We start from the raw sequence: 23,505 nt of genomic DNA, 5'->3' as shown, positions 1-23,505 counted from the left end.
TGTGACCCCCCTTACAGTACAGAGCTCTATAGTGTGACCCCCCTTACAGTACAGAGCTCTATAATGTGACCGCTCTTACAGTACAGAGCTCTATAGTGTGACCGCTCTTACAGTACAGAGCTCTATAGTGTGACCCCTCTTATAGTACAGAGCTCTATAGTGTGACCGCTCTTACAGTACACAGCTCTATAGTGTGACCGCTCTTACAGTACAGAGCTCTATAGTGTGACAGTTCTTACAGTGCACAGCTCTATAGTGTGACCGCTCTTACAGTACTGAGCTCTATAGTGTGACAGTTCTTACAGTGCAGAGCTCTATAGTGTGACCGCTCTTACAGTACAGAGCTCTATAGTGTGACCGCTTTTACAGTACAGAGCTCCATAGTGTGACTGCTCTTACAGTAGAGAATCAACAGTGTGATTTCTCTTACAAAACACCACTCTTTCTCTTTTATTGTGTCAGTGACTAATATTTGCAGATTTCACCTACCCAGTTTATTAAAGACTCCATTGTTTGGCAGATTAGAAAATGCAGTCTTTTTTTTACCTCTTCTTCACACAGAACCCGAGGAGTCTTACGGCTTTGTGATTGTCTCACTGAGTGGTCAGAGTTGGCATTTCGAGGCATCTATCTATGAGGACCGCGAGCTTTGGGTTCAGGCCATTGAAAGCCAGATCTTGGCAAGTCTGCAGAACTGCGAGAGTACAAAAAACAAGGTGGGTTACAAGACGTAATGAGTGCTAAAGACTGCAGACCATCCCTCACAGCGCCATAATCAGCTCTTCTCTTCTTCCAGACACGACTCGGCAGTCAGAGTGATGCCCTCGCCATTCAGTCTATACGGAGTGTGAGAGGAAACAGCCTGTGTGTAGATTGTGACACGGCCAGTGAGTAGCCACTTGCTAGATCCCAATCTCCTGGGTTGTCATAAATCAATTTTACTTTGAAATTAGGATTTATTTGTGTTGAGCTTTAGAAATATCATGTATCTGAATTGTTATCCCTGAAGCTAGTGTCCACAGTGTATAGGTCTTCCTGGAGTCAGGGTCCACAGTGTATAAATCTGCCTGGAGTCAGTGTCCACACTGTATAGATCTCCCGGGAGTCGGTATCCACACTGTACAGATCTCCAAGATTCAGCATCCACGCTGTATAAATCTCCCTGGCGGCGGTGTCCACAATGTATAGATCTCCATGGAGTCGGCGTTCACACTGTATAAATCTGTCTGGAGTCAGTGTCCACACTGTATAGATCTCCCGGGAGTCGGCGTCCACACTGTATAGCTCTCCCTGCAGTCGGCGTCCACACTGTATAGATCTCCCGGGAGTTGGCGTCCACACTATATAGATCTCCCTAGAGTCGGCATGCACACTCTATAGATCTCTTGGGAGTCGGCATCCGCACTGTATAGATCTCTTTGGAGTCGGCGTACGCACTGTATAGATCTCTGGGTATTTGGTATCCACACTGTATAGATCTCCTGGGAGTCTGTGTCCACACTGTATAGATCTCCCTGGAGTTGGTGTCCACACTGTATAGATCTCCCTGGAGTCGGCATCCACACTGTATAGATCTCTTCGGAGTCGACGTCCTCACTGTATAGATCTCCCGGGAGTTGGTGTCCACACTGTATAGATCTCCCTGGAGTCGGCATCCACACTGTATAGATCTCTTGGGAGTCGACATCCACACTGTACAGATCTCCAGGATTCGGCATGCACGCTGTATAGATCTCTTGGTAGTCGGCGTCCACACTGTATAGATCTCCCGGAAGTCGGCATCCACATTGTATAAATCTCTTGGTCGTCGGCGTCCACACTGTATAGATCTCCTGGGAGTTGGCGTCCACACTGTATAGATCTCCAGGATTTGGCATCCACACTGTATAAATCTCCCAGGCGTCTGAGTACACAATGTATAGATCTCCATGGAATCGGCGTCCACACTGTATAAATCTGCCTGGAGTCAGTGTCCACACTATATAGATCTCCCTGCAGTCAGCGTCCAAACTGTATAGATCTCCCTGGAGTCGGCATCCACATTGTATTGATCTCTTGGGAGTCGGCATCCACACTGTATATATCTCCTGGGAGTCAGCGTCCGCATTGTATAGATCTCCCGGGAGTCAGCGTCCACACTGTATAGATCTCCTGGTAGTCAGCGTCCACATTGTATTGATCTCTTGGGAGTCGGCGTCCACACTGTATAGATCTCCCGGGAGTCGGCGTACACACTGTATAGATTTCCTGGGAGTCAGCGTCCACACTTTATAGATCTCTCTGCAGTCGGCGTCCATAATGTATAGATCTCCCTGGAGTCGGCATCCACACTGTATAGATCTCCTGAGAGTCGGCGTCCACACTGTATACATCTCCCTGGAGTCGGCGTCCATACTGTACAGATCTCCCGGGAGTCGGCGTCCACACTGTATAGATCTCCCGGAAGTCGGCGTCCCCACTATATAGATCTCCCGGGAGTCGGCGTCCACACTGTATAGATCTCCCGGGAGTCGGCGTACACACTGTATAGATCTCCTGGGAGTCAGCGTCCACACTTTATAGATCTCCCTGCAGTCGGCGTCCATAATGTATAGATCTCCCTGGAGTCGGCGTCCACACTGTATAGATCTCCCGAGAGTCGGCGTCCACACTGTACAGATCTCCCGGGAGTCGGCGTCCACACTGTATAGATCTCCCGGGAGTCGGCGTCCCCACTATATAGATCTCCCGGGAGTCGGCATCCACACTGTATAGATCTCCCGGGAGTCGGCGTCCCCACTATATAGATCTCCCGGGAGTCGGCGTCCACACTGTATAGATCTCCCGGGAGTTGGTGTCCACACTGTATAGATCTCCCTGGAGACGGCATCCACACTGTATAGATTATTATTATTATTTATTGTTATAGCGCCATTTATTCCATGGCGCTTTACATGTGAGGAGGGGTGTACTGTTATGATCTGGTGGCCTAGGAGCAGCATGGACGAGCTCTGGAGTAGGTGGCCTCTATACTGACCGCAGACCCTGAACTTAACACCGCAACTAGAAGTAGCCGTGGGATGTTCCTGTCACTCCCTAGACACCTCGTCACAGCCGGAGGACTAATTACCCCTAAAGAAAGAAACAGGAAAACTATCTTGCCTCAGAGAAAATCCCCAAAGGAAAGACAGCCCCCCACAAATATTGACTGTGAGAGGAGAGGGAAATTACAAACGCAGACTGAAAACAGAATTTAGCAAAGGAGGCCACGCTACCTAGAAAGAAAAGACAGGACAGAGTACTGTGCGGTCAGTATTAAAATACTACAAAAATCCACCACAGAGAATACAAAAATCTCCACACCTAACTAAAGGCATGGAGGGTAACTCTGCGACTCCAGAGCTTCCAGCTTGGCTGAATAAATCCTTACACAGACAAAGCTGGACAAGAAAAAACATAGCAATTCACTGAACTATAAAGTCCACCGCATGTGGACTGCAAAAACAAAGCCAGGACTTATCTTTGATGATTTGGACAATCCAGCAGGAGAAACCAAGCAGAGATGTGAATCCTCCAGAAAAACAATGGACAACTGGCACTCACTAAAGGGTGAAGCCAGACTAAATAGCCCCGTCCAAAGTGGAAGCACCTGATGACTGCTGTGAAGGACAAACAGCAGCACTACCAGTTATAACCACCGGAGGGAGCCCAAGAGCAGAACCCACAACAGAATTCACAACAGTGTACATAATAAAAACAGGTACAATAATCTTGAACAATACAAGTCACAACTGGTACAGGAGGAGAGAGGACCCTACCCGCGAGGGCTCACAATCTACAAGGGATGGGTGAGGATGCAGTAGGTGAGGGTAGAGCTGGTCGTGCAGTGGTTTGGTCGATCGTTGGTTACTGCAGGTTGTAGGCTTGTTGGAAGAGGGTAGGTCTTCAGGTTCTTTTTGAAGGTTTCGATGGTAGGTGAGAGTCTGATATGTTGTGGTAGAGAGTTCCAGAGTAGGGGTAATGCGTGACAGAAATCTTGTATGCGATTGTGGGAAGAGGAGATAAGAGGGGAGTAGAGAAGGAGATCTTGTGAGGATCGGAGGTTGTGTGCAGGAAAGTACCGGGAGATGAAGTCACAGATGTATGGAGGAGACAGGTTGTGGATGGTCTTGTATGTCATGGTTAGGCTTATGTAGTGTAGTCTCTGGGTAATGGGGAGCCAGTGAAGGGATTGACAGAGGGGAGAAGCCGGGGAATAGCGGGGGGACAGGTGGATTAGTCGGGCAGCAGAGTTTAGAATAGATTGGAGGGGTGCGAGAGTGTTAGCGGGGAGGCCACAGAGCAGTAGGTTACAGTATTCGAGGCGAAAGATGATGAGGGCATGGACTAGGGTTTTTGCAGATTCTTGGTTTAGGAATGTACGGATCCGTGAAATATTTTTGAGTTGAAGGCGGCAGTAAGTGGAAAGGGCTTGGATATGCGGTTTGAAGGAGAGATCAGTGTCGAGGATTACCCCGAGACAGCGAGCTTGTGGGACTGGGGAGAGTGGACAGCCTTTTACTGTAATGGATAGGTTCTATGGGGGGGGTCGCGTGAGATGGGGGAATGAATTCTGTTTTGTCCATGTTAAGTTTTAGAAATCTAGCGGAGAAGAAGAATGAAATAGCGGATAGACATTGAGGAGTTCTGGTTAGGAGGGTGGTGATATCTGGTCCAGAGATGTATATCTGTGTGTCATCAGCATAGAGATGATACTTAAAACCGTGAGATTGTATGAGCTGTCCCAGGCCAAAAGTGTAAATGGAGAAGAGCAGGGGCCCTAGAACTGAACCTTGCGGGACTCCGACAGATAGGGGGCGAGGTGAGGAGGTGGTGTGTGAATGGGATACGCTGAATGTTCGGTCAGTTAGGTATGACGAGATCCAGGATAGGGCCAAGTCTGTGATGCCAAGGGATGAGAGGGTCTGTAGTAATAAGGAATGGTCCACTGTGTCAAAGGCAGAGGACAGGTCCAGGAGGAGGAGGATAGAGTAGTGTTGCTTGCTCTTGGCGGTTAATAGGTCATTGGTGACCTTAGTTAGGGCAGTTTCAGTGGAGTGGTGTGACCGGAAGCCTGATTGTAAGCGGTCGAACAGGGAACAGGAAGATGGGAGGACAGTTCAAGATGGACGTGTTGTTCCAGTAGTTTTGAGGCATATGGGAGAAGTGATATAGGGCGAGTGAGTGTAGATTGAGGTGTTTAACATTTCTGCGAGGGTGTGCAAGTTTGTGGGGTGGAGATTGTAGACCAGGAGTGGAGAGGGAAGAGAATGTGAGTAGATTGTGGTCAGAAAGAGGAAGAGGTGAGTTAGACAGGTTAGATAGGGAGCAGGCGGGTGAAGATGAGGCCCTAGTTCTCTTGGGAGTCGGCGTCCACACTGTACAGATCTCCAGGATTCGGCATCCACGCTGTATAAATCTCCCAGGCGTCAGAGTCCACAATGTATAGATATCCATGGAGACGGCGTCCACACTAAATATATCTGCCTGGAGTCGGCGTCCCCACTATATAGATCTCCGGGGAGTCAGCGTCCACACTGTATAGATCTCCCGGGAGTCGGCGTCCACACTGTATAGAACTCCTGACAGTCGGCGTGCACACTGTATAGAACTCCTGGGAGTCAGCGTCCACACTGTATAGATCTCCCGGGAGTCGGCGTCCATACTGTATAGATCTCCCCGGAGTCGGCGTCCACACTGTATAGATCTCCCTGGAGTCGGCGTCCACACTGTATAGATCTCCCGGGAGTCGGCGTCCACACTGTATAGATCTCCCAGTAGTCGGCGTCCACATTGTATAGATCTCCCAGGAGTCGGCGTCCACACTGTATAGATCTCCCAGGAGTCAGCGTCCACACTTTATAGATCTTCCAGGAGTCGGCGTCCACACTTTATAGATATCCCAGGAGTCGGCGTCCACACTGTATAGATCTCCCAGGAGTCGGCGTCCACACTGTATAGATCTCCGTGGAGTCGACATCCACACTTTATAGATCTCCCGGGAGTCAGCGTCCACACTTTATAGATCTTCCAGGAGTCGGCGTCCACACTTTATAGATATCCCAGGACTCGGCGTCCACACTGTATAGATCTCCCAGGAGTCGGCGTCCACACTGTATAGATCTCCGTGGAGTCGACATCCACACTTTATAGATCTCCCGGGAGTCGGCGTCCACACTTTATAGATCTCCCAGGAGTCAGCGTCCACACTGTATAGATCTCCGTGGAGTCGGCATCCACACTTTAAAGATCTCCCGGGAGTCGGCGTCCACACTTTATAGATCTCCCGGGAGTCGGCGTCCACACTGAATAGATCTCCCAGGAGTCGGCGTCCACACTGTATAGATCTCCGTGGAGTCGGCGTCCACACTGTATAGATCTCCCAGGAGTCGGCATCCACACTGTATAGATCTCCCGGGAGTCGGCGTCCACACTGTATAGATCTCCCGGGAGTCGGCGTCCACACTTTATAGATCTCCCGGGAGTCGGCGTCCACGCTGTATAGATCTCCCAGGAGTCGGCGTCCACACTGTATAGATCTCCGTGGAGTCGGCATCCACACTTTAAAGATCTCCCTGGAGTCGGCGTCCACACTTTATTGATCTCCCGGGAGTCGGCGTATATACAGTGAACCCTTTTCAGTTCTGTTGGTAATGTTAAGCAAAACTAAGGAATTTTGACCAGAATATGTGATGGTACAATGTATATATGCAAATTCACACTGTAGTCATGTAACAGACAGAACCTAAGATAAGACCAAAATGAGCAAACGCCCTGGGGTAAAGAAATAGTAATAGTACATTAACACAAGGAAATTATTGGACACTATTTTGCTCAAATGCATAAAACCCCTCCCGCTGTGACAATGTGCATCCAGTCTGGATGGACTCCGACTCTTGTAGTTCTCCTCACTGTGTGTAAGCAGACATCAAAATCGATTATGTAGAAATATAAAAATGGTTTAATGCTAAAATAATGAAAGGAGAATGGTATTGACCTGTGTGCTAGGAGACTTCCGCGTTTCACTGCCAGCTGGTGCAGCGTCCTCAGGGGTGGCAGTGCAAGATCTCAGCTTTTTTTCTACTTGTCATTTAGTGGTGTTTTTGTGACGTTTATTGGGCTTTTATTTATACCACATGTATACTTTGTATCGGTCACCTTGCATTGTGTGCACTGGACTCTCACTTCTGATGATGCACTGTTGTGTATGAGTCCTAATGTAAGGAACACGGGCTGGGGTCTCCCGGTATTTTCACATGACAGGGGCTGTTCTTTATGTGTGTCATATAATGTGTCTTTATAATGTGGTTCTGTTCATCTGCAGTTATTTGAGATGTTTGATGAACTCGATCATTTTGATTTTTTTGGGGGGCATCCTCCCGAGTGTGGCCTTAGGGTACTGTCTCACAGTGGCACTTTTGTCGCTACGACGGTACGATCCGTGACGTTCCAGCGATATCCATACGATATCGCTGTGTCTGACACGCAGCAGCGATCAGGGACCCCGCTGAGAATCGTACGTCGTAGCAGATCGTTTGGAACTTTCTTTCGTCGCTGGATCTCCCGCTGTCATCGTTGGATCGGTGTTTGTGACACCGATCCAACGATGCGTTCGCTTGTAACCAGGGTAAACATCGGGTTACTAAGCGCAGGGCCGCGCTTAGTAACCCGATGTTTACCCTGGTTACCGTCGTAAATGTACAAAACAAACAAACAGTACATACTCACATTCCGGTGTCCGTCAGGTCCCTTGCCGTCTGCTTCCCGCACTGACTGACTCCCGGCCGTAAAGTGAAAGCAGATCACAGTGGTGACGTCACCGCTGTGCTCTGCTTTTACTTTCCGGCCGGCACTCACAGTCAGTGCGGGAAGCAGACGGCAAGGGACCTGACGGACACCGGAATGTGAGTATGTACTGTGTGTTTTTTTTTACATTTACGACGGTAACCAGGGTAAACATCGGGTTACTAAGCGCGGCCCTGCACTTAAGTAACCCGATGTTTACCTTGGTTACCCGGGGACCTCGGCATCGTTGGTCGCTGGAGAGCTGTGTGACAGCTCCCCAGCGATCACACAACGACTTACCAACGATCACGGCCAGGTCGTATCGCTGGTCGTGATTGTTGGTAAATCGTTTTGTGAGACGGTACCCTTACTTTTTCTCTCCAAACAATTTCCTGCTGAATTTGATGTTTTGATCTTGTTCATAAAAGACCCATAGATTAGACCCTAATCTTCACAGATGGGACAGGAAGATGAGAGATGTTGGAGACCTGGAGCCGGCGTCACACGAGGTTTCCTGTGCTCCTGGCCCACCAGTTTCTCTCCTTGTGGTGCATGTAGCGGCCCTCTCACATGTGACCTCTCTGCTCTTTTTTTCCTTTAGATCCAGACTGGGCTAGTCTTAACCTCGGGGCACTGATGTGTATTGAGTGTTCTGGGATACATCGTAACCTCGGGACTCACTTGTCTCGAGTGCGATCGCTTGATTTGGACGACTGGCCAGTGGAACTTACAATGGTCATGATGGCAATGGGGAACAGTCTGGCGAATGCTGTTTGGGAGCACTGTACGGAGGGCTATGCCAAGCCGAGTCCTGAGAGCTCCAGGTAAGTGCGGAACACAAGACCAGCACCAATCCCCAATATTCCCACCAAATAAGGTCTGTATGTGACGAAGGGTCCAGTCGTCCATCTTTCTTCACATTCCCGAAAGGCGCCTCATCACAACTTCTCATATCACAATCAGATTTTTATGATAATTTTTGCAAAGTCTCATAGAGCGAGCTGCTGCCTCCATCAAGTTATAGATCAAGTTAAAGATACAGTGGATTGTTAACCTTTTCATGACAGAAAACTTTTGATTCTTAAAGGGGTTGTCCACTATTAGACAACTCCTTTTCAATGTTCCTAACGGCCCTAATCATACTTGCCCCCCTGACTTGTGCTGCATATCCAGTCTGCGCTACAATCTTGTTTATGTCAGGTGAACGCTGCAGTTCATCAGCCGTCTGTGATGGTCTGCAGCCTTCAGACGTGTTTAATGGAACCTTGAAGCCTGCAGCATTCACGCAGCATAAACGAGATCACAGTGTATGCAGTGGAGGAGCAATACTGGTCAAGGATGCAGGTATGTTTTTATTTTGTTGCAAGCCCATGAAACAAGACCGAAAAAAGAAACATTTATTTCCATTAATTTCTGAATATAGTTTGATCACCCAGTGAGACATCTGCCCTCTCCTCCCCCGTGTCTGATGAAGAAAACTGGAGTGGTTGTGTTTGTGGCTTTGTGTGACTGGATGATGGCTGATGCCCACCGACATAAGCCCAAGCTGTCCCAACTCGAGTCTTACTCAAGGTTCTAGTTTATTTATTACAATAAAATGCTAAACTGAAAAATTTAAATCAGGCAGATAGAAGCGAGAGGCTTAGATTGTCCTGAACTGCGTGTTTTCAGCTTTAAAAGCTGTCTGCAAATGCTGAAAGCAGCTGGAATACCCCTGTATGCAGGCTCACGTGACAGTAGGCCGGCTCACGTGACAGTAGGCCGGCTCACGTGACAGTAGGCCGGCTCACGTGACAGTAGGCTGGCTCACATGACTGTAGGCCTGCTCACGTGACAGTAGGCCTGCTCACGTGACAGTAGGCCGGCTCACGTGACAGTAGGCCTGCTCACGTGACAGTAGGCCTGCTCACGTGACAGTAGGCCGGCTCACGTGACAGTAGGCCGGCTCACGTGACAGTAGGCCGGCTCACGTGACAGTAGGCCGGCTCACTTGACAGTAGGCCGGCTCACTTGACAGTAGGCTGGCTCACGTGACACTGGCCGGCTCACGTGACAGTGGGCCTGCTCACGTGACAGTAGGCCTGCTCACGTGACAGTAGGCCGGCTCACGAGACAGTAGGCCTGCTCACGTGACAGTAGGCCGGGTCACGTGACAGTAGGCCGGCTCACGAGACAGTAGGCCGGCTCACGAGACAGTAGGCCGGCTCACGTAACAGTAGGCCGGCTCACGAGACAGTAGGCCGGCTCACGTGACTGTAGGCTGGCTCACGTGACTGTAGGCCGGCTCACGTGACTGTAGGCCGGCTCACATGGCCGTACTCCTTGTGGTTATCTGTTGCTTCTGTGATGTCCCTACTCTGTAGATGTGGTTGTCGCCAATTCTCTGTACCAGGAGGTATCACATCATTTGTCTCTTAATTTCTCCTGCTCGTTCCATCTCATTCATTTCAGGTGCAATCATGTTTCTCATACTAGGCAGCAGATTGTCCCTAAGAAGCAGAGCAGTGTCTAAGTAGAAGATTAATGACAAGGTGATGGAGGTGCCACTCATGCGCTACCAATGATGAATCCACAGTATATCCAATGGGATATATTGTATGATTTATTGAATAGGTTTACAGAATCAACGCGTTTCGAGGCCAAGCAAGATCAGGACAGAAACCTCTGGTGGATTCATGATTGGCAGCGCATGAGTGGCACCTCCATCACATTGTCTTCATTCAATTTGGTCCTTTCAAGACCGGTGTCCTTACAGCAGCCGTGTGATCATTATATATGTGAGATGCACTTTGTTTTGTAGCAGCCATACTAGGTGAGTGGATTCCCTTCCTTTACACCTCATTTTTTATCGGTTAACACCCTATTGCACTTTCTTTTTCCCAGTTTTCTCTACTTTTAAGTATAAAATTGTGTCCGGAGTAATTCCAGCTCTACCTTACATTATAACAGAGGACATACAAGCAGCTGTAGGCACGTGTCTATGAGATGGGAGAGGAATCCCGGGAACTTTAGGGAATCCCACTCACCGCATACCATGGCACCATCAAAACAAAGCTTCCGCAGAGAGCAGGGTTTATTTTACGATTATATAAAATGCATACTTCTGATCACCTGCTGCCAAGCATCCAGACTTAGCTGAATTTGCTGCAAGCTTGAACAACTCCCATGAATTCTTGGCCCTTTCATAGTGTGTGTGTCATGTCGGACGCTGTTCAGACCAGGTCGTCCGACAGACAGCGGTAATTCCGCTTTTGACCACTATTTGTCTCCTTCCCCATAATCCTGTAGAATGTAAGCCCGCAAGGGCAGGGTCCTCGCCCCTCTGTACCAGTCTGTCATTGTTAGTTTGTTTACTGTAAGTGATATCTGTAACTTGTATGTAACCCCTTCTCATGTACAGCACCATGGAATCAATGATGCTATATAAATAACTAATAATAATAAAATAATAATATTTGCTCATTGGCGTCTGCTAGATTTTAGCAAGAAATCATACAAGAACAAAACACCATGGAAAAATAATGTAACAGAAATTTATTGAGAACATACCAAATAGACAAATACAAGAAATAAAATAGGGATTTGACAGGGAGAACCATGAGTGGATGGCACCACAGAAAAGCAGGACCCAAGCAGGCTAAACATATAATATTGACAATATGCTCTGAGATTCCCAAATAGTCATGCAAAGTCACAGACAGTAAAGGTATACAGGGAGGGCTGTAAACCATCCCAAAACCAAAGAGCAAACAAAAACCAGTCGGTCATAAGTAATAGAATTATGTTACCTGAAGGGGTGCCGAGATTCTGCGGTGCCACCCTCCCCAACGCGCGTTTCGGCGCTATATGCCTTCTTCCGGGGGATAACTAATAATAACTAATAATAATAAAATAATAATATTTGCTCATTGGCATCTGCTAGATTTTATCTAGCTGTTCCGGGGTTAATTTACCTAATCCTTGGATTGGAAGCTGGGCCATGCCCACTGCCTTTAAATAGTTCTCCTGATCATTGGGCGTCGCCGATTATAGCTTCTGTCTTGTGCGTTGTTATCTCGGTCTGGTGAGGAGAGCTGGTGGTTGCAGATTCGTTGCTGGTGGTGTATTGTTCCTTTGTCTTATTTACTCCTTCCTATATTTGTATTTATTTTGCCCTGCACATTTATAGTGTATTCCTGAGTGACTGCGGTGTGGTGTATATTTTCCTTTATCCTTGTCTGTGCTAACTGTGGGTATTGGGGAATAACATCTTCACTGGGTGGAGGGCGGAGGTTTCAGCCTAGGGTTGAGCTCAGGAGACAGGGTGAGGTTCGAGGCCTGGACATGCACACCTTCAGTGTAAACTCCAGGTAGAGGGTCAGTCAGGATTTCCATAGTCTGAGGGAAACTGCAGGGGCCCGGGTTATTAGCTCTCACTCACCTAGTCTCTCCCTGACATTATAATCGGCCTAACAACACAAAAAGAAAAAGGGGTTTCTTTTTTGTGTGTTTTGTCATGGAACCCATGACTTCCATAACCCGCCAGTTGGAGGCGCTGTCCCTACAGGTCACTGAGTTAAGGGGGGCAGTACAGCAACAGGGACTAGCAGTGTCTAATGTGCAAGCTGGAGCGACAGGAAGAGTTGCTGAGCCTAAATTTCCTTTGCCTGAAAAATTTGCTGGGGAACGCAGTAAATTTGTTTCTTTTCTTGAAGCTTGCAAACTATATTTCCGTATGCGCCCGATATCTTCAGGTAATGAGGATCAGCGTGCGGGCCTGGTGTTGTCATTGTTGAGTGGGGATCCCCAAGCATGGGCGTTTTCTTTGCCATCTGATTCTGCTGCATTTGACTCTGTGGAGAGTTTTTTTTCCTGTCTTGGGAAAATCTACGATGAACCTGACAAAATGGCTCTAGCAGAATCTAAGATACGCTCTGTTCGCCAGGGGGAGCGAGTTGCATAGGATTACTGTTCTGAATTTCGTCGCTGGGCGATCGATACACAATGGAATGATCCAGCATTGCGGAGTCAGTTTATACATGGGATTTCTGGAAGGGTTAAAAAAGCCCTTCTGATGTACGAGACTCCTGCTACTCTAGATTCCGCCATGAGTCTGGTTGTCCGCATTGATCGCCGTTTACGTCAGGGGGAGCATGTGACACCGCCTATGGGAGATTGTTTAGGTTCACGTGAGGTTGCTGCAGGTGAGCCCACGGAGCCTATGCAAATCGCAGGGGTGTCACATGTGAAGCGTCCAGTCCCTGAGCTCAGGAAGCAGGGAGCCTGTTTTTACTGTGGTAAAACGGGTCATTTTATTAACATCTGTCCTCTGCTGCCTAAGAAAAACGCCACGGCGGAAAACTTCTAAGCTCAGAGGGTGTGGAGGAGACCAGTCTGAGCTTATGTATATCCTCCATGGTGGTTTCTCAGTGCATGATCCCTGCTAAGGTTTTTGTTGCTGGCAGTGAGCTGCCAATTACTGTTTTTGTGGATAGTGGTTCAGCCACAAATCTCATTGATGAGGAGTTTGCGTGCACAGCAGGTTTTAGGATTGAAAAACTGTCTCATCCTATCCGCGTGGTCACCATCAATGCTGCTCCTCTCTCTCAGGGGGAGATTACTGAATTTGTGGCTGAGGTGAAACTCCACATTGGAGTTCTACATTCCGAGCGGGTTATATGTAAAATGCTCAGGAATCTTCCTGCTCAGGTGGTTTTGGGTTTTCCTTGGTTGTCTATGCACAACCCGGTAATTGACTGGAAAACTCAGGACATAATTCGGTGGAGCGAGTTCTGCCAGGAGAATTGCCTGGCCACATGGGTGGCTGCAGTGACTTCAAGCGTTCCGGAGTCACTTCTGGATTTTGTGGATGTGTTTTCTGAGAAGGGTTGTTCAGAGTTGCCGCCACATCGTCCTTATGACTGTTCTATCAGGTTTAAACCAGGGGCCAAATTGCCTAAAGCAAGGATGTTTAACATCTCCGGTCCGGAGAGACAAGCGTTAAAAGATTACATTGCTGAAAGCTTGAGCAAAGGGCACATCAGGCCATCATCCTCGCCGGTGGCAGCAGGGTTCTTCTTCGTGAATAAGAAATATGGCGGATTACACCCGTGTTTGGATTTCAGGGAGTTGAACCAGATTACGGTTCGTGATCCATACCCTATGCCTCTGATACCAGATTTCTTCAACCAGGTGGCAGGTGCTAAGTGGTTTACCAAGCTTGACCTCAGGGGGGCGTACAACCTCATAAGAGTCCGTCAAGGTGATGAGTGGAAGACGGCTTTTAATACCCCTGAGGGTCATTTTGAAAATTTGGTGATGCCATTTGGGTTGACTAACGCACCTGCAGTGTTCCAACATTTCATCAATGATGTGTTCTCGCATGTTTTGGGGAAGTTCGTTATCGTGTACCTAGATGACATTCTCATATATTCTTGCGACCGTGAGGCTCATTTAGGTCATGTCAGGCATGTGTTACAGCTTCTCAGAGAGAATAAGCTATATGCTAAACTTGAGAAATGTGTATTTTCTGTTCAAGAGTTGCCTTTCTTGGGTTATATTGTGTCTGCTTCTGGTTTTAAAATGGACGCCGCTAAGGTGCAGGCGGTGCTGCGTTGGGAACGTCCTGATAACCTGAAAGCACTTCAGCGGTTCCTTGGGTTTTCTAACTACTGTAGGAAATTTATCAAGGATTTTTCCATCATTGCTAAACCGCTAACTGACATGACTAAAAAGGGTACCAATTTCTCCGTTTGGCCTGAGGCTGCTGTGCGCGCATTTGAATTTCTTGAGAACAATTTTGTTTCAGCCCCCATTCTTGTGCAGCCAGACGTATCAAAACCTTTTTTTGTGGAAGTCGATGCGTCTGAGGTAGGTGTGGGGGCGGTACTATCTCAAGGCTCATCTTTGAGTGGTTTACGTCCGTGCTCCTATTTCTCCAAGAAACTGTCGTCCACCGAACGTAACTACGATATCGGCAACAGGGAGTTGTTGGCAATTAAGTTGGCCTTTGAGGAATGGCGACACTTCTTGGAGGGGTCGGTACATTAGTTAACTGTTATTACCGATCATAAGAATCTGCTGTATTTGGAGTCTGCCAAGCGTCTGTCCCCCAGGCAGGCTCGCTGGGCATTGTTTTTCACGCGGTTCAATTTTGTTGTCACTTACAGACCGGGGTCTAAAAACACTAAGGCGGATGCTCTGTCCAGGTGTTTTCCGGGGGGAGAGCCTCGGGAAGATCCAGTACCCATCCTCCAAAAGGGTGTTGTGGTTTCAGCTCTCACTACCGAGGTTGAGGCTGAGATTGCCGAGGCTCAGGAGGAGGTACCATCTGAGCTTCCTGTCAACAAATCTTTTGCACCGCTTCATCTCTGCCTAAAGGTTTTGGCGGAGCATCATGATGCTGTCCTGGCTGGTCACCCAGGGGATAGAGGTACCTTGGAGTTGGTGTCACGTCGGTTTTGGTGGCCCAAGATCCGACAGGACGTGGTCTCATACTTGTCAGCTTGTACCACGTGCGCTAGGGCTAAGACACCCCACTCCCGTCCTTTTGGCACACTACTTCCTCTTGAGGTACCTAGTAAGCCATGGATGGAAATCTCTATGGATTTCATCACTGATTTGCCCTCATCAGCTGGAAACACGGTCATCTTGGTGATTGTTGATCGGTTTTCTAAAATGTCGCACTTTGTGTCTTTGCCTGCGTTGCCTAACGCTAAGACTCTGGCCCAAGTATTTGTGCAGGAGGTGGTCAGACTTCATGGGGTTCCGTCTGACATCGTGTCTGATAGGGGGTCTTAGTTTGTGGCAAAATTTTGGAGAGTGTTTTGCTCACGGCTGGGAATCAAGTTATCTCATTCTTCGGCGTTTCATCCTCAGTCAAATGGTCAGACTGAGCGTATGAACCAAAATTTGGAACAGTACTTACACTGCTTTGTCTCTGATAACCAGGAGGAGTGGTCTACCTTTCTTCCTTTGGCTGAGTTTGCCATCAATAATCACCGCCAGGAGTCATCTGGGTAGTCTCCGTTTTTTTGTGTTTACGGGCTACATCCTCAATTTTGTACCTTGAGTCAGAGGGGCTCTTCCGGCGTTTCGGAGGAGGACCAGTTAGGAACACAATTGTCATCAGTCTGGAGGAGAGTTAAACAGCGCCTGTTGAGTGTGGGTGCTAGGTACAAACGTGTGGCTGACAGTAGGCGTGTGCCAGGTCCGGACCTGAGTGTGGATGACTGGGTGTGGTTATCCACAAAAAACATAAGACTCAAAATACCATCCCTTAAATTGGGTCCACGGTTCATTGGTCCATTTAGGGTCACCGCCGTCATTAACCCAGTAGCGTACCGATTGGAGCTCCCTACGGTGTATAAGATACACAACGTGTTCCACAGGTCTCTTCTAAAGAAGGTGGTGGGTTCTGTGGACGCGGCGCCTATGCCACCTCCAGTCTTGGTGGATGGTAATTTGGAGTTTGAAGTCTCCAAGGTGGTTGACTCTCGTGTAGTGCGTCGCACTTTACAGTACTTGGTACATTGGCGTGGTTATGGGCCTGAGGAGAGGTCCTGGGTACCAGCCTCGGACGTTCATGCTGACCGGCTGGTCAGGTTGTTTCACCGCCGTCATGCGGACAAGCCGGGTCCTATTAGCCGTGAGGGCCCTGGGGTCCCTCGTAGAAGGCGGGGTACTGTCATGTCGGACGCTGTTCAGACCAGGTCGTCCGACAGACAGCGGTAATTCCGCTTTTGACCACTATTTGCTCATTGGCGTCTGCTAGATTTTATCTAGCTGTTCCGGGGTTAATTTACCTAATCCTTGGATTGGAAGCTGGGCCATGCCCACTGCCTTTAAATAGTTCTCCTGATCTTTGGGCGTCGCCGATTATAGCTTCTGTCTTGTGTGTTGTTATCTCGGTCTGGTGAGGAGAGCTGCTTGCTTGTTGGAGATTCGTTGCTGGTGGTGTATTGTTCCTTTGTCTTATTTACTCCTTCCTATATTTGTATTTATTTTGCCCTGCACATTTATAGTGTATTCCTGAGTGACTGCGGTGTGGTGTATATTTTCCTTTATCCTTGTCTGTGCTAACTGTGGGTATTGGGGAATAACCTCTTCACTGGGTGGAGGGCGGAGGTTTCAGCCTAGGGCTGAGCTCAGGAGACAGGGTGTGTTGTGAACTCTGTTTCCGGGCTCCCTCCTGTGGTCATGAGTGGTACTGTGTGAGTTCTCTCTTTGGGCTCCTCCTGGTGGCTCTTTTTGTTATTTTGCAGGTTTCTGGCAGGATCAGCTGTCTCGTCATCTGCTAGTTAGGTTTCCTATTTAATCCACCTGGTCCTTCATTCCTTGCCTGTTGCCGTTGTATTCAGTGCTATTCTGATTGCTCCTGTCTACATCCGTTATCAGTCTCTCCAAGAGAAGCTAAGTTCTGTTTGCTTATTTTTGCTCATCTGTGTTCAAGATGTTTCCTAGTATATGATGAGTTTTTGTCCAGCTTGCTAATATGTGATTTCCCTGCTTGCTGGTGCTCTGGGGTGCTGAGTTGCTCCCCCCCACATCGTTAGTTGGTGTGGGGGTTCTCGCATTCTCTGCGTGGATATTTTTGCATAGGGTTTTTTACTGACCGCACAGATCCCTTGCTATTTTCTGCTATCTAGCGTTAGCGGGCCTCATTTGCTTAACCTGTTTCATCTCTGCGTTTGTCTTTTCCTCTTAACTCACCGTTATTATTTGTGGGGGGCATCTATATCTCTGGGGGATTTCTCTGAGGCAAGTGAGGTCTTTACTTTCTCTTTAGGGGTAGTCAGTTTCTCAGGCCGTGAAGAGACGTCTAGGATTTCAGGAAACGTTCCACGGCTGCCTATAGTGTGTGCGGTTAGGATCAGGTTTGCGGTTAGTCCAGTTACCACATCCCCAGAGCTCGTCCTATTATTTTCTACTTAGCTGGTTAGATTTGTGATCCTAAGCCACTAGGATCATAACAAGGGTGAGGTACGAGGCCTGGACATGCACACCTTCAGTGTAAACTCCAGGTAGAGGGTCAGTCAGGATTTCCCTAGTCTGAGGGAAACTGCAGGGGCCCGGGTTATTAGCTCTCGCTCACCTAGTCTCTCCCTGACAGTGTGCTCTTCCCCCGCACTGGTCACCCCTATAGTCACTGCTATATTGCAGAGGTTTTGACATTGTAGCAGCTCAGGGCTTTTATCTTTATGACACAGCCTAGGTGTCGCTGCACTCTCTTATGCTACTTCACAAGAGCACATGGTGGGTGGTAGGGAACAGCAGGGCTACACCGTCCAACTTTCAGGTCTTCTGTGCGAGAGGGGTCAGCATTATTATGAAGATCTAGCTCTACTCACTGTCAGCGCTCACATCAGTCTAATTCAGGCATCCGTTTTTCATAGAGAGAACTCGTACCCATTCTAGTCTATGGAGCTGATCATGCGTATTTTTGTGGACCAAATGATCTGCACTAAAACATGTAGAGATGTCGGTTTTTACACCAAGTTACAGATCAATCTCACCAATGCAAATTATTATTATATTTATATAGCACCATTGATTCCTTGGTGCTGTACATGAGAAGGGGGTTGCAAATCTATAGGTTTGGCGTTAAATAATTGGACAGCACTTGAATGCATCCGTGTGTCATCTGTATGTCGTCTGATTTTCATGTTTGTTTGATAGGAGAAGCTTGGAAAAACTTATTCTATGTAAAAAAAAAAAAGAAAAATTGATTAAACACTGATGGCAAAAAACAGACACGAAACGAAACACTGATGAAAATAGTCTGTGAGATCAGTGACATCCACGTAAGTCCTCAGTAGAGGCAATGGAACAGGTTCCCTGTGGCCGCACTGCGGAGTGACCCCAGTGCGAACGCTCAGTAGCTGTCATCACTGTCTCTTGTCTCCTCTCTTATCCACTTGGAGCCTCGTTCACCGCTCTCTGAACATCTTCTTCTGCTTTAATACCTTTTTCTCTGCGCCATCTCATGAACATAACCAGCGACTATTCTGACTTATGTTGTGATTCAGGGAAGAGAAGGAACGTTGGATCCGGGCAAAGTATGAGCAGAAATTGTTTTTGTGCCCTCTGCCGGCATCTGATGTACCTCTTGGACAACAGCTGTTACGGGCCGTGGTGGAGGATGATTTACGGATGGTGGTTACGTTACTTGCACATGGGACCAAGGAGGAGGTGAATGAAACCTATGGAGATGGCGATGGTCGATCTGCTCTACATCTTTCTGCTGCAATGGCCAATGTTGTGTGTACGCAGCTCCTGACCTGGGTGAGTTATTCGGACCTTTGAGTTGGGCTGGAATTGGGAGTATCATCTTCTATTTACATCTCTTTTTCCTCTTTTCATAGTATGGTGTGGATGTCAAATGTTGTGACGCTCGGGGGCTTTCACCGCTGGCGTATGCCCGCCGGGCTGGCAGTACAGAGTGTGCCGAGATTCTCCTCCAGTATGGTTGTCCTAATGACCACTGCAGTCCAACACCTGCTCTTTGATAGTAGTTGACTATCTCTGGCTTCTGAAATTCGCCTGTGACCTCTGTGATCTGGGTACATTCTCACATTGGTGATGTGGCTCTGGCAGCCGTTTTTAACTCCTTTTAGAGAAGATAATCCTCTTTGATTCTCAGGATACAGGATGTTACCTCCCGAGACCCCATGATTGTACCTACAAATTGCTGAAGCACCAGGATTTGAGAAGCATCCGTCATTTCTATCATGGACCATTGTGTATGGCCGGATCTGTCTCATGAAGCTCTGTATTTAACACTGCTATAAATTATTGTTTGGTACGGATATTTAATGCACCCGACATCTGTCACTAGTAGGGGTAGAGAATATTGGAAATGGGGGTACTTGTTCTGTAAGGTCACAATCCCATGAAATGCCATGTTTATGGTGACGCCGCTGATCAATGTGGTCCTGTCCTCTGTGTGTCATTCTTCCTAAAACACCTGGTGCTTCATATATAGTGTGAGTATCTTCCAGCCTGTACATCTCCGGTAGTTACTAATGCTAGTCGGTACGTAGGGTGGGCTTATATGTGTTTGTTTTTCTGCAGGGATATACATATGTACAGTATGTATAAGACTGGTTTGAGGAAATTCATCCACATCTATGAGGTCTTTCCCATCTTATTCCATCTGCAGTGAAGCAACATGACTAGCGTTCAATGAAGAGCGTAAGTGTGGGTGGTCAGATCGCAAACTAATGAAGCACGTGGGTTGAGGCTGAAAGGCTGAGGTCCTGAGTGTTCCTGATGGCCATTTAAAGGATTGATTGGATCGTATCACCCAATGTAGACGTGGAATATCTAGTTGACAACATCATTCTGTATAGTGACCTAACCATTGTACTAATGATGTCCCCTTGCAAATGTGTTGGCTCGTGACAATAGCCCATTAAACAAGAGCCAGTCAGCTTCTATGTAGGCAGTGATGGGCAGAATTTGAATGTATAAATTGGCCTTTAAGCTGTAGTAATTCCCAACAATATTAGCAAGTGAACTCATTTTTACACCTAATGGTTGTCCCATCTATCAGACCAAGTCCAGTACAATCATGTTTACACCTAATGGTTGTCCCATCTATCAGACCAAGTCCAGTACAATCATGTTTACTCCTAATGGTTGTCCCATCTATCAGACCAAGTCCAGTACAATCATGTTTAAGTCCAGTACAATCATGTTTACTCCTAATGGTTGTCCCATCTGTCAGACCAAGTCCAGTACAATCATGTTTACACCTAATGGTTGTCCCATCTGTCAGACCAAGTCCAGTACAATCATGTTTACACCTAATGGTTGTCCCATCTTGCCATTCCCAACAATATTGGCAAGTGAACTTATGTTTACAATTATGTTTACACCTAATGGTTGTCCAGTTTATCAGACCAAGTCCAATACAATCATATTTACAACTAATGGTTGCCCCATCAATCAGACCAAGTCCAATACAATCATATTTACACCTAATGGTTGTCCCATCTATCAGGCCGAGTCCAGTATAATCAAGTTTACACCTAATGGTTGTCCCATCTATCAGACCAAGTCCAATACAATCATATTTATACCTAATGGGTGTACCATCTATCAGACCAAGTCCGGTATAGTCATGTTTACACCTAATGGTTGTACCATCTATCAGACCAAGTCCAGTATAGTCAAGTTTACACCTAATGGTTGTCCCGTCTATCAGACCAAGTCCAGTACAATCATTTTTAAACCTAATGGTTGTCCCGTATATCAGACCAAGTCCAATACAATCATATTTACAACTAATGGTTGTCCCATCTATCAGACCAAATCCAGTATAATCAAGTTTACACCTAATGGGTGTACCATCTATCAGACCAAGTCCAGTGCAATCATGTTTACACCTAATGGTTGCCCCGTCTATCAGACCAAGTCCAGTACAATCATGTTTAAACCTAATGGTTGTCCCATCTATCAGACCAAGTCCAGTATAGTCATGTTTACACCTAATGGTTGCCCTGTCTATTACACCAAGTCCAGTATAGTCATGTTTACACCTAATGGTTGTCCTGTCTATCAGACCAAGTCTAGTATAGTCATGTTTACACCTAATGGTTGTCCCGTCTATCAGACCAAGTCCAGTATAGTCATGTTTACACCTAATGGTTGTCCCATCTATCAGACCAAGTCCAGTATAGTCATGTTTACACCTAATGGTTGTACCATCTATCAGACCAAGTCCAGTATAGTCATGTTTACATCTAATGGTTGTCCCATCTATCAGACCAAGTCCAGTATAGTCATGTTCACACCTAATGGGTGTACCATCTATCAGACCAAGTCCAGTATAGTCATGTTTACACCTAATGGTTGTCCCGTCTATCAGACCAAGTCCAGTATAGTCATGTTTACACCTAATGGTTGTCCCGTCTATCAGACCAAGTCCAGTATAGTCATGTTTACACCTAATGGGTGTACCATCTATCAGACCAAGTCCAGTATAGTCATGTTTACACCTAATGGTTGTCCCGTCTATCAGACCAAGTCCAGTATAGTCATGTTTACACCTAATGGTTGTCCCGTCTATCAGACCGAGTCCAGTATAGTCATGTTTACACCTAATGGTTGTCCCGTCTATCAGACCGAGTCCAGTATAGTCATGTTTACACCTAATGGTTGTCCCGTCTATCAGACCGAGTCCAGTATAGTCATGTTTACACCTAATGGTTGTCCCGTCTATCAGACCGAGTCCAGTATAGTCATGTTTACACCTAATGGTTGTCCCGTCTATCAGACCGAGTCCAGTATAGTCATGTTTACACCTGATGGTTGTCCCGTCTATCAGACCAAGTCCAGTATAGTCATGTTTACGCCTAATGGTTGTCCCGTCTATCACACCAAGTCCAGTATAGTCATGTTTACACCTAATGGTTGTCCCGTCTTTACTGAACTTGGTCTGCTAATCATGTTTACACATATTAGTTGGCCCGTCTATCAGACCAAGTCCAGTTGAATCATGTGTACACCTAATAATTTCTCGGGTTTAATAGGCCAAATCCATACTCCATAGCCTCTCTGAGCAAGCGTATCTGTGATGGAGGTGGTTGAAAAACCTGTCCTGTAACTGTTCAGCCACCTTCACAATCCATCTGTCTAAAGAGTGAAGTCTGATACAGTCTTGTGTTTACTCATGATTAACTCATCGAACAAGAAATTCTTATTGTGTCCGATCACAGTGATAATGACACATTTGCATACTACACTAATAGTAAGACAAAAAATAAAATTGCTATATGTGACACCAGCCTTCAACATGATTGGTGCAGATAGCACCATGAAGATAACGAACCTGAAGACTACGTACTGGGTGAAGTATAGGCATTACATACAATGGAAATGTATAAACCTGACTACGGAGAAAAGGAGAAGGCTTCATTCGCAGAAGAGAGGCACTGAAAAGGGATGAGGTGTTCCGGTTACCAGATCTCACTTAATGGCTGTATTATAGTGTCAAGGAGGGCAAGTATCTAAAAATCATCTGCTGGAGCACCTTGTGTGTATTTATGCTGCTCATCAATGAGAAGAGTACAACCATCTAATGTGGAGGACTTCACATTCTCCTCCAATTGTAGATGTTGAGGCAGAAAATGATTGGCGGATGGAGACTAATGCTCATTGTTTTTGTCCTTTTAGAGAGGTGTGGCTAACCTCCCCCCTTCCTAGCCAGAACAGCTGCCCCCTCCTCCAAGTATTGCATGTGTTTGTGGGGTGCTAGCTTGAAGGCTGAGAATGGTGTTTGGGGTAGAAATGTGGAGCATCTGGTAGTCCGAGTAGAGTCCTGACTGGCAAAGTGAGGACCAAGTGTGGGTGGGTGAAGGCCTGAAATCGATGATTGCAATCTGCTGGCGGTTCTGTGTCCGCCCTGTACTGGTTGAATAACTGGAGATCTGAGCTCAGAGTGTGGTCGGCGGACTTCAGATGTGTAGAAGTGCAGGTTCTCGGGATGCTACCTGGCTGCAGTCTGATGGAGATCTCCATGATCGCACAGCACTGTGCAATCTGGTAATGACATCCACAAGTAATCGAACATTCCACCCTCCGCCCTACACTGAGATGGTCTCGAGGCATGTCCACATTTGTCTGCACCTGCGGTTAGAAGCTGATTATCTTCTTGGTGTTATTGGCGGCTTGTTTTAGAAGTTTACGGTCATCGTTTAGAGGTGGACTTGACACATGAAA

General features: G+C 47.2%; 1 protein-coding gene across 4 annotated transcripts in view; it reads left to right on the top strand.

Moving 5' to 3' along the window:
• Positions 1-19,698, top strand: part of AGAP3 (ArfGAP with GTPase domain, ankyrin repeat and PH domain 3) — a 498,289-nt gene extending 478,591 nt beyond the window's left edge. For all 4 annotated transcript variants that reach the window (XM_077267735.1, XM_077267734.1, XM_077267731.1 and 1 more), the window contains 5 exons: positions 562-716; positions 797-887; positions 8,405-8,627; positions 18,810-19,065; positions 19,146-19,698. In XM_077267735.1, the coding sequence (XP_077123850.1) occupies positions 562-716; positions 797-887; positions 8,405-8,627; positions 18,810-19,065; positions 19,146-19,289 (869 nt within the window). In that variant the 3' untranslated portion in view covers positions 19,290-19,698. The remainder of the gene's footprint in view (positions 1-561; positions 717-796; positions 888-8,404; positions 8,628-18,809; positions 19,066-19,145) is intronic.
• Positions 19,699-23,505: the final 3,807 nt, after the last annotated feature.

Source organism: Ranitomeya variabilis, chromosome 6 (genome assembly GCF_051348905.1).
Source record: "Ranitomeya variabilis isolate aRanVar5 chromosome 6, aRanVar5.hap1, whole genome shotgun sequence".
NCBI classification, from domain to species: domain Eukaryota; kingdom Metazoa; phylum Chordata; class Amphibia; order Anura; family Dendrobatidae; genus Ranitomeya; species Ranitomeya variabilis.
The sequence above is the reverse complement of the archived record's forward strand: the minus strand, read 5'-3'. Positions and strand labels throughout refer to the sequence as shown.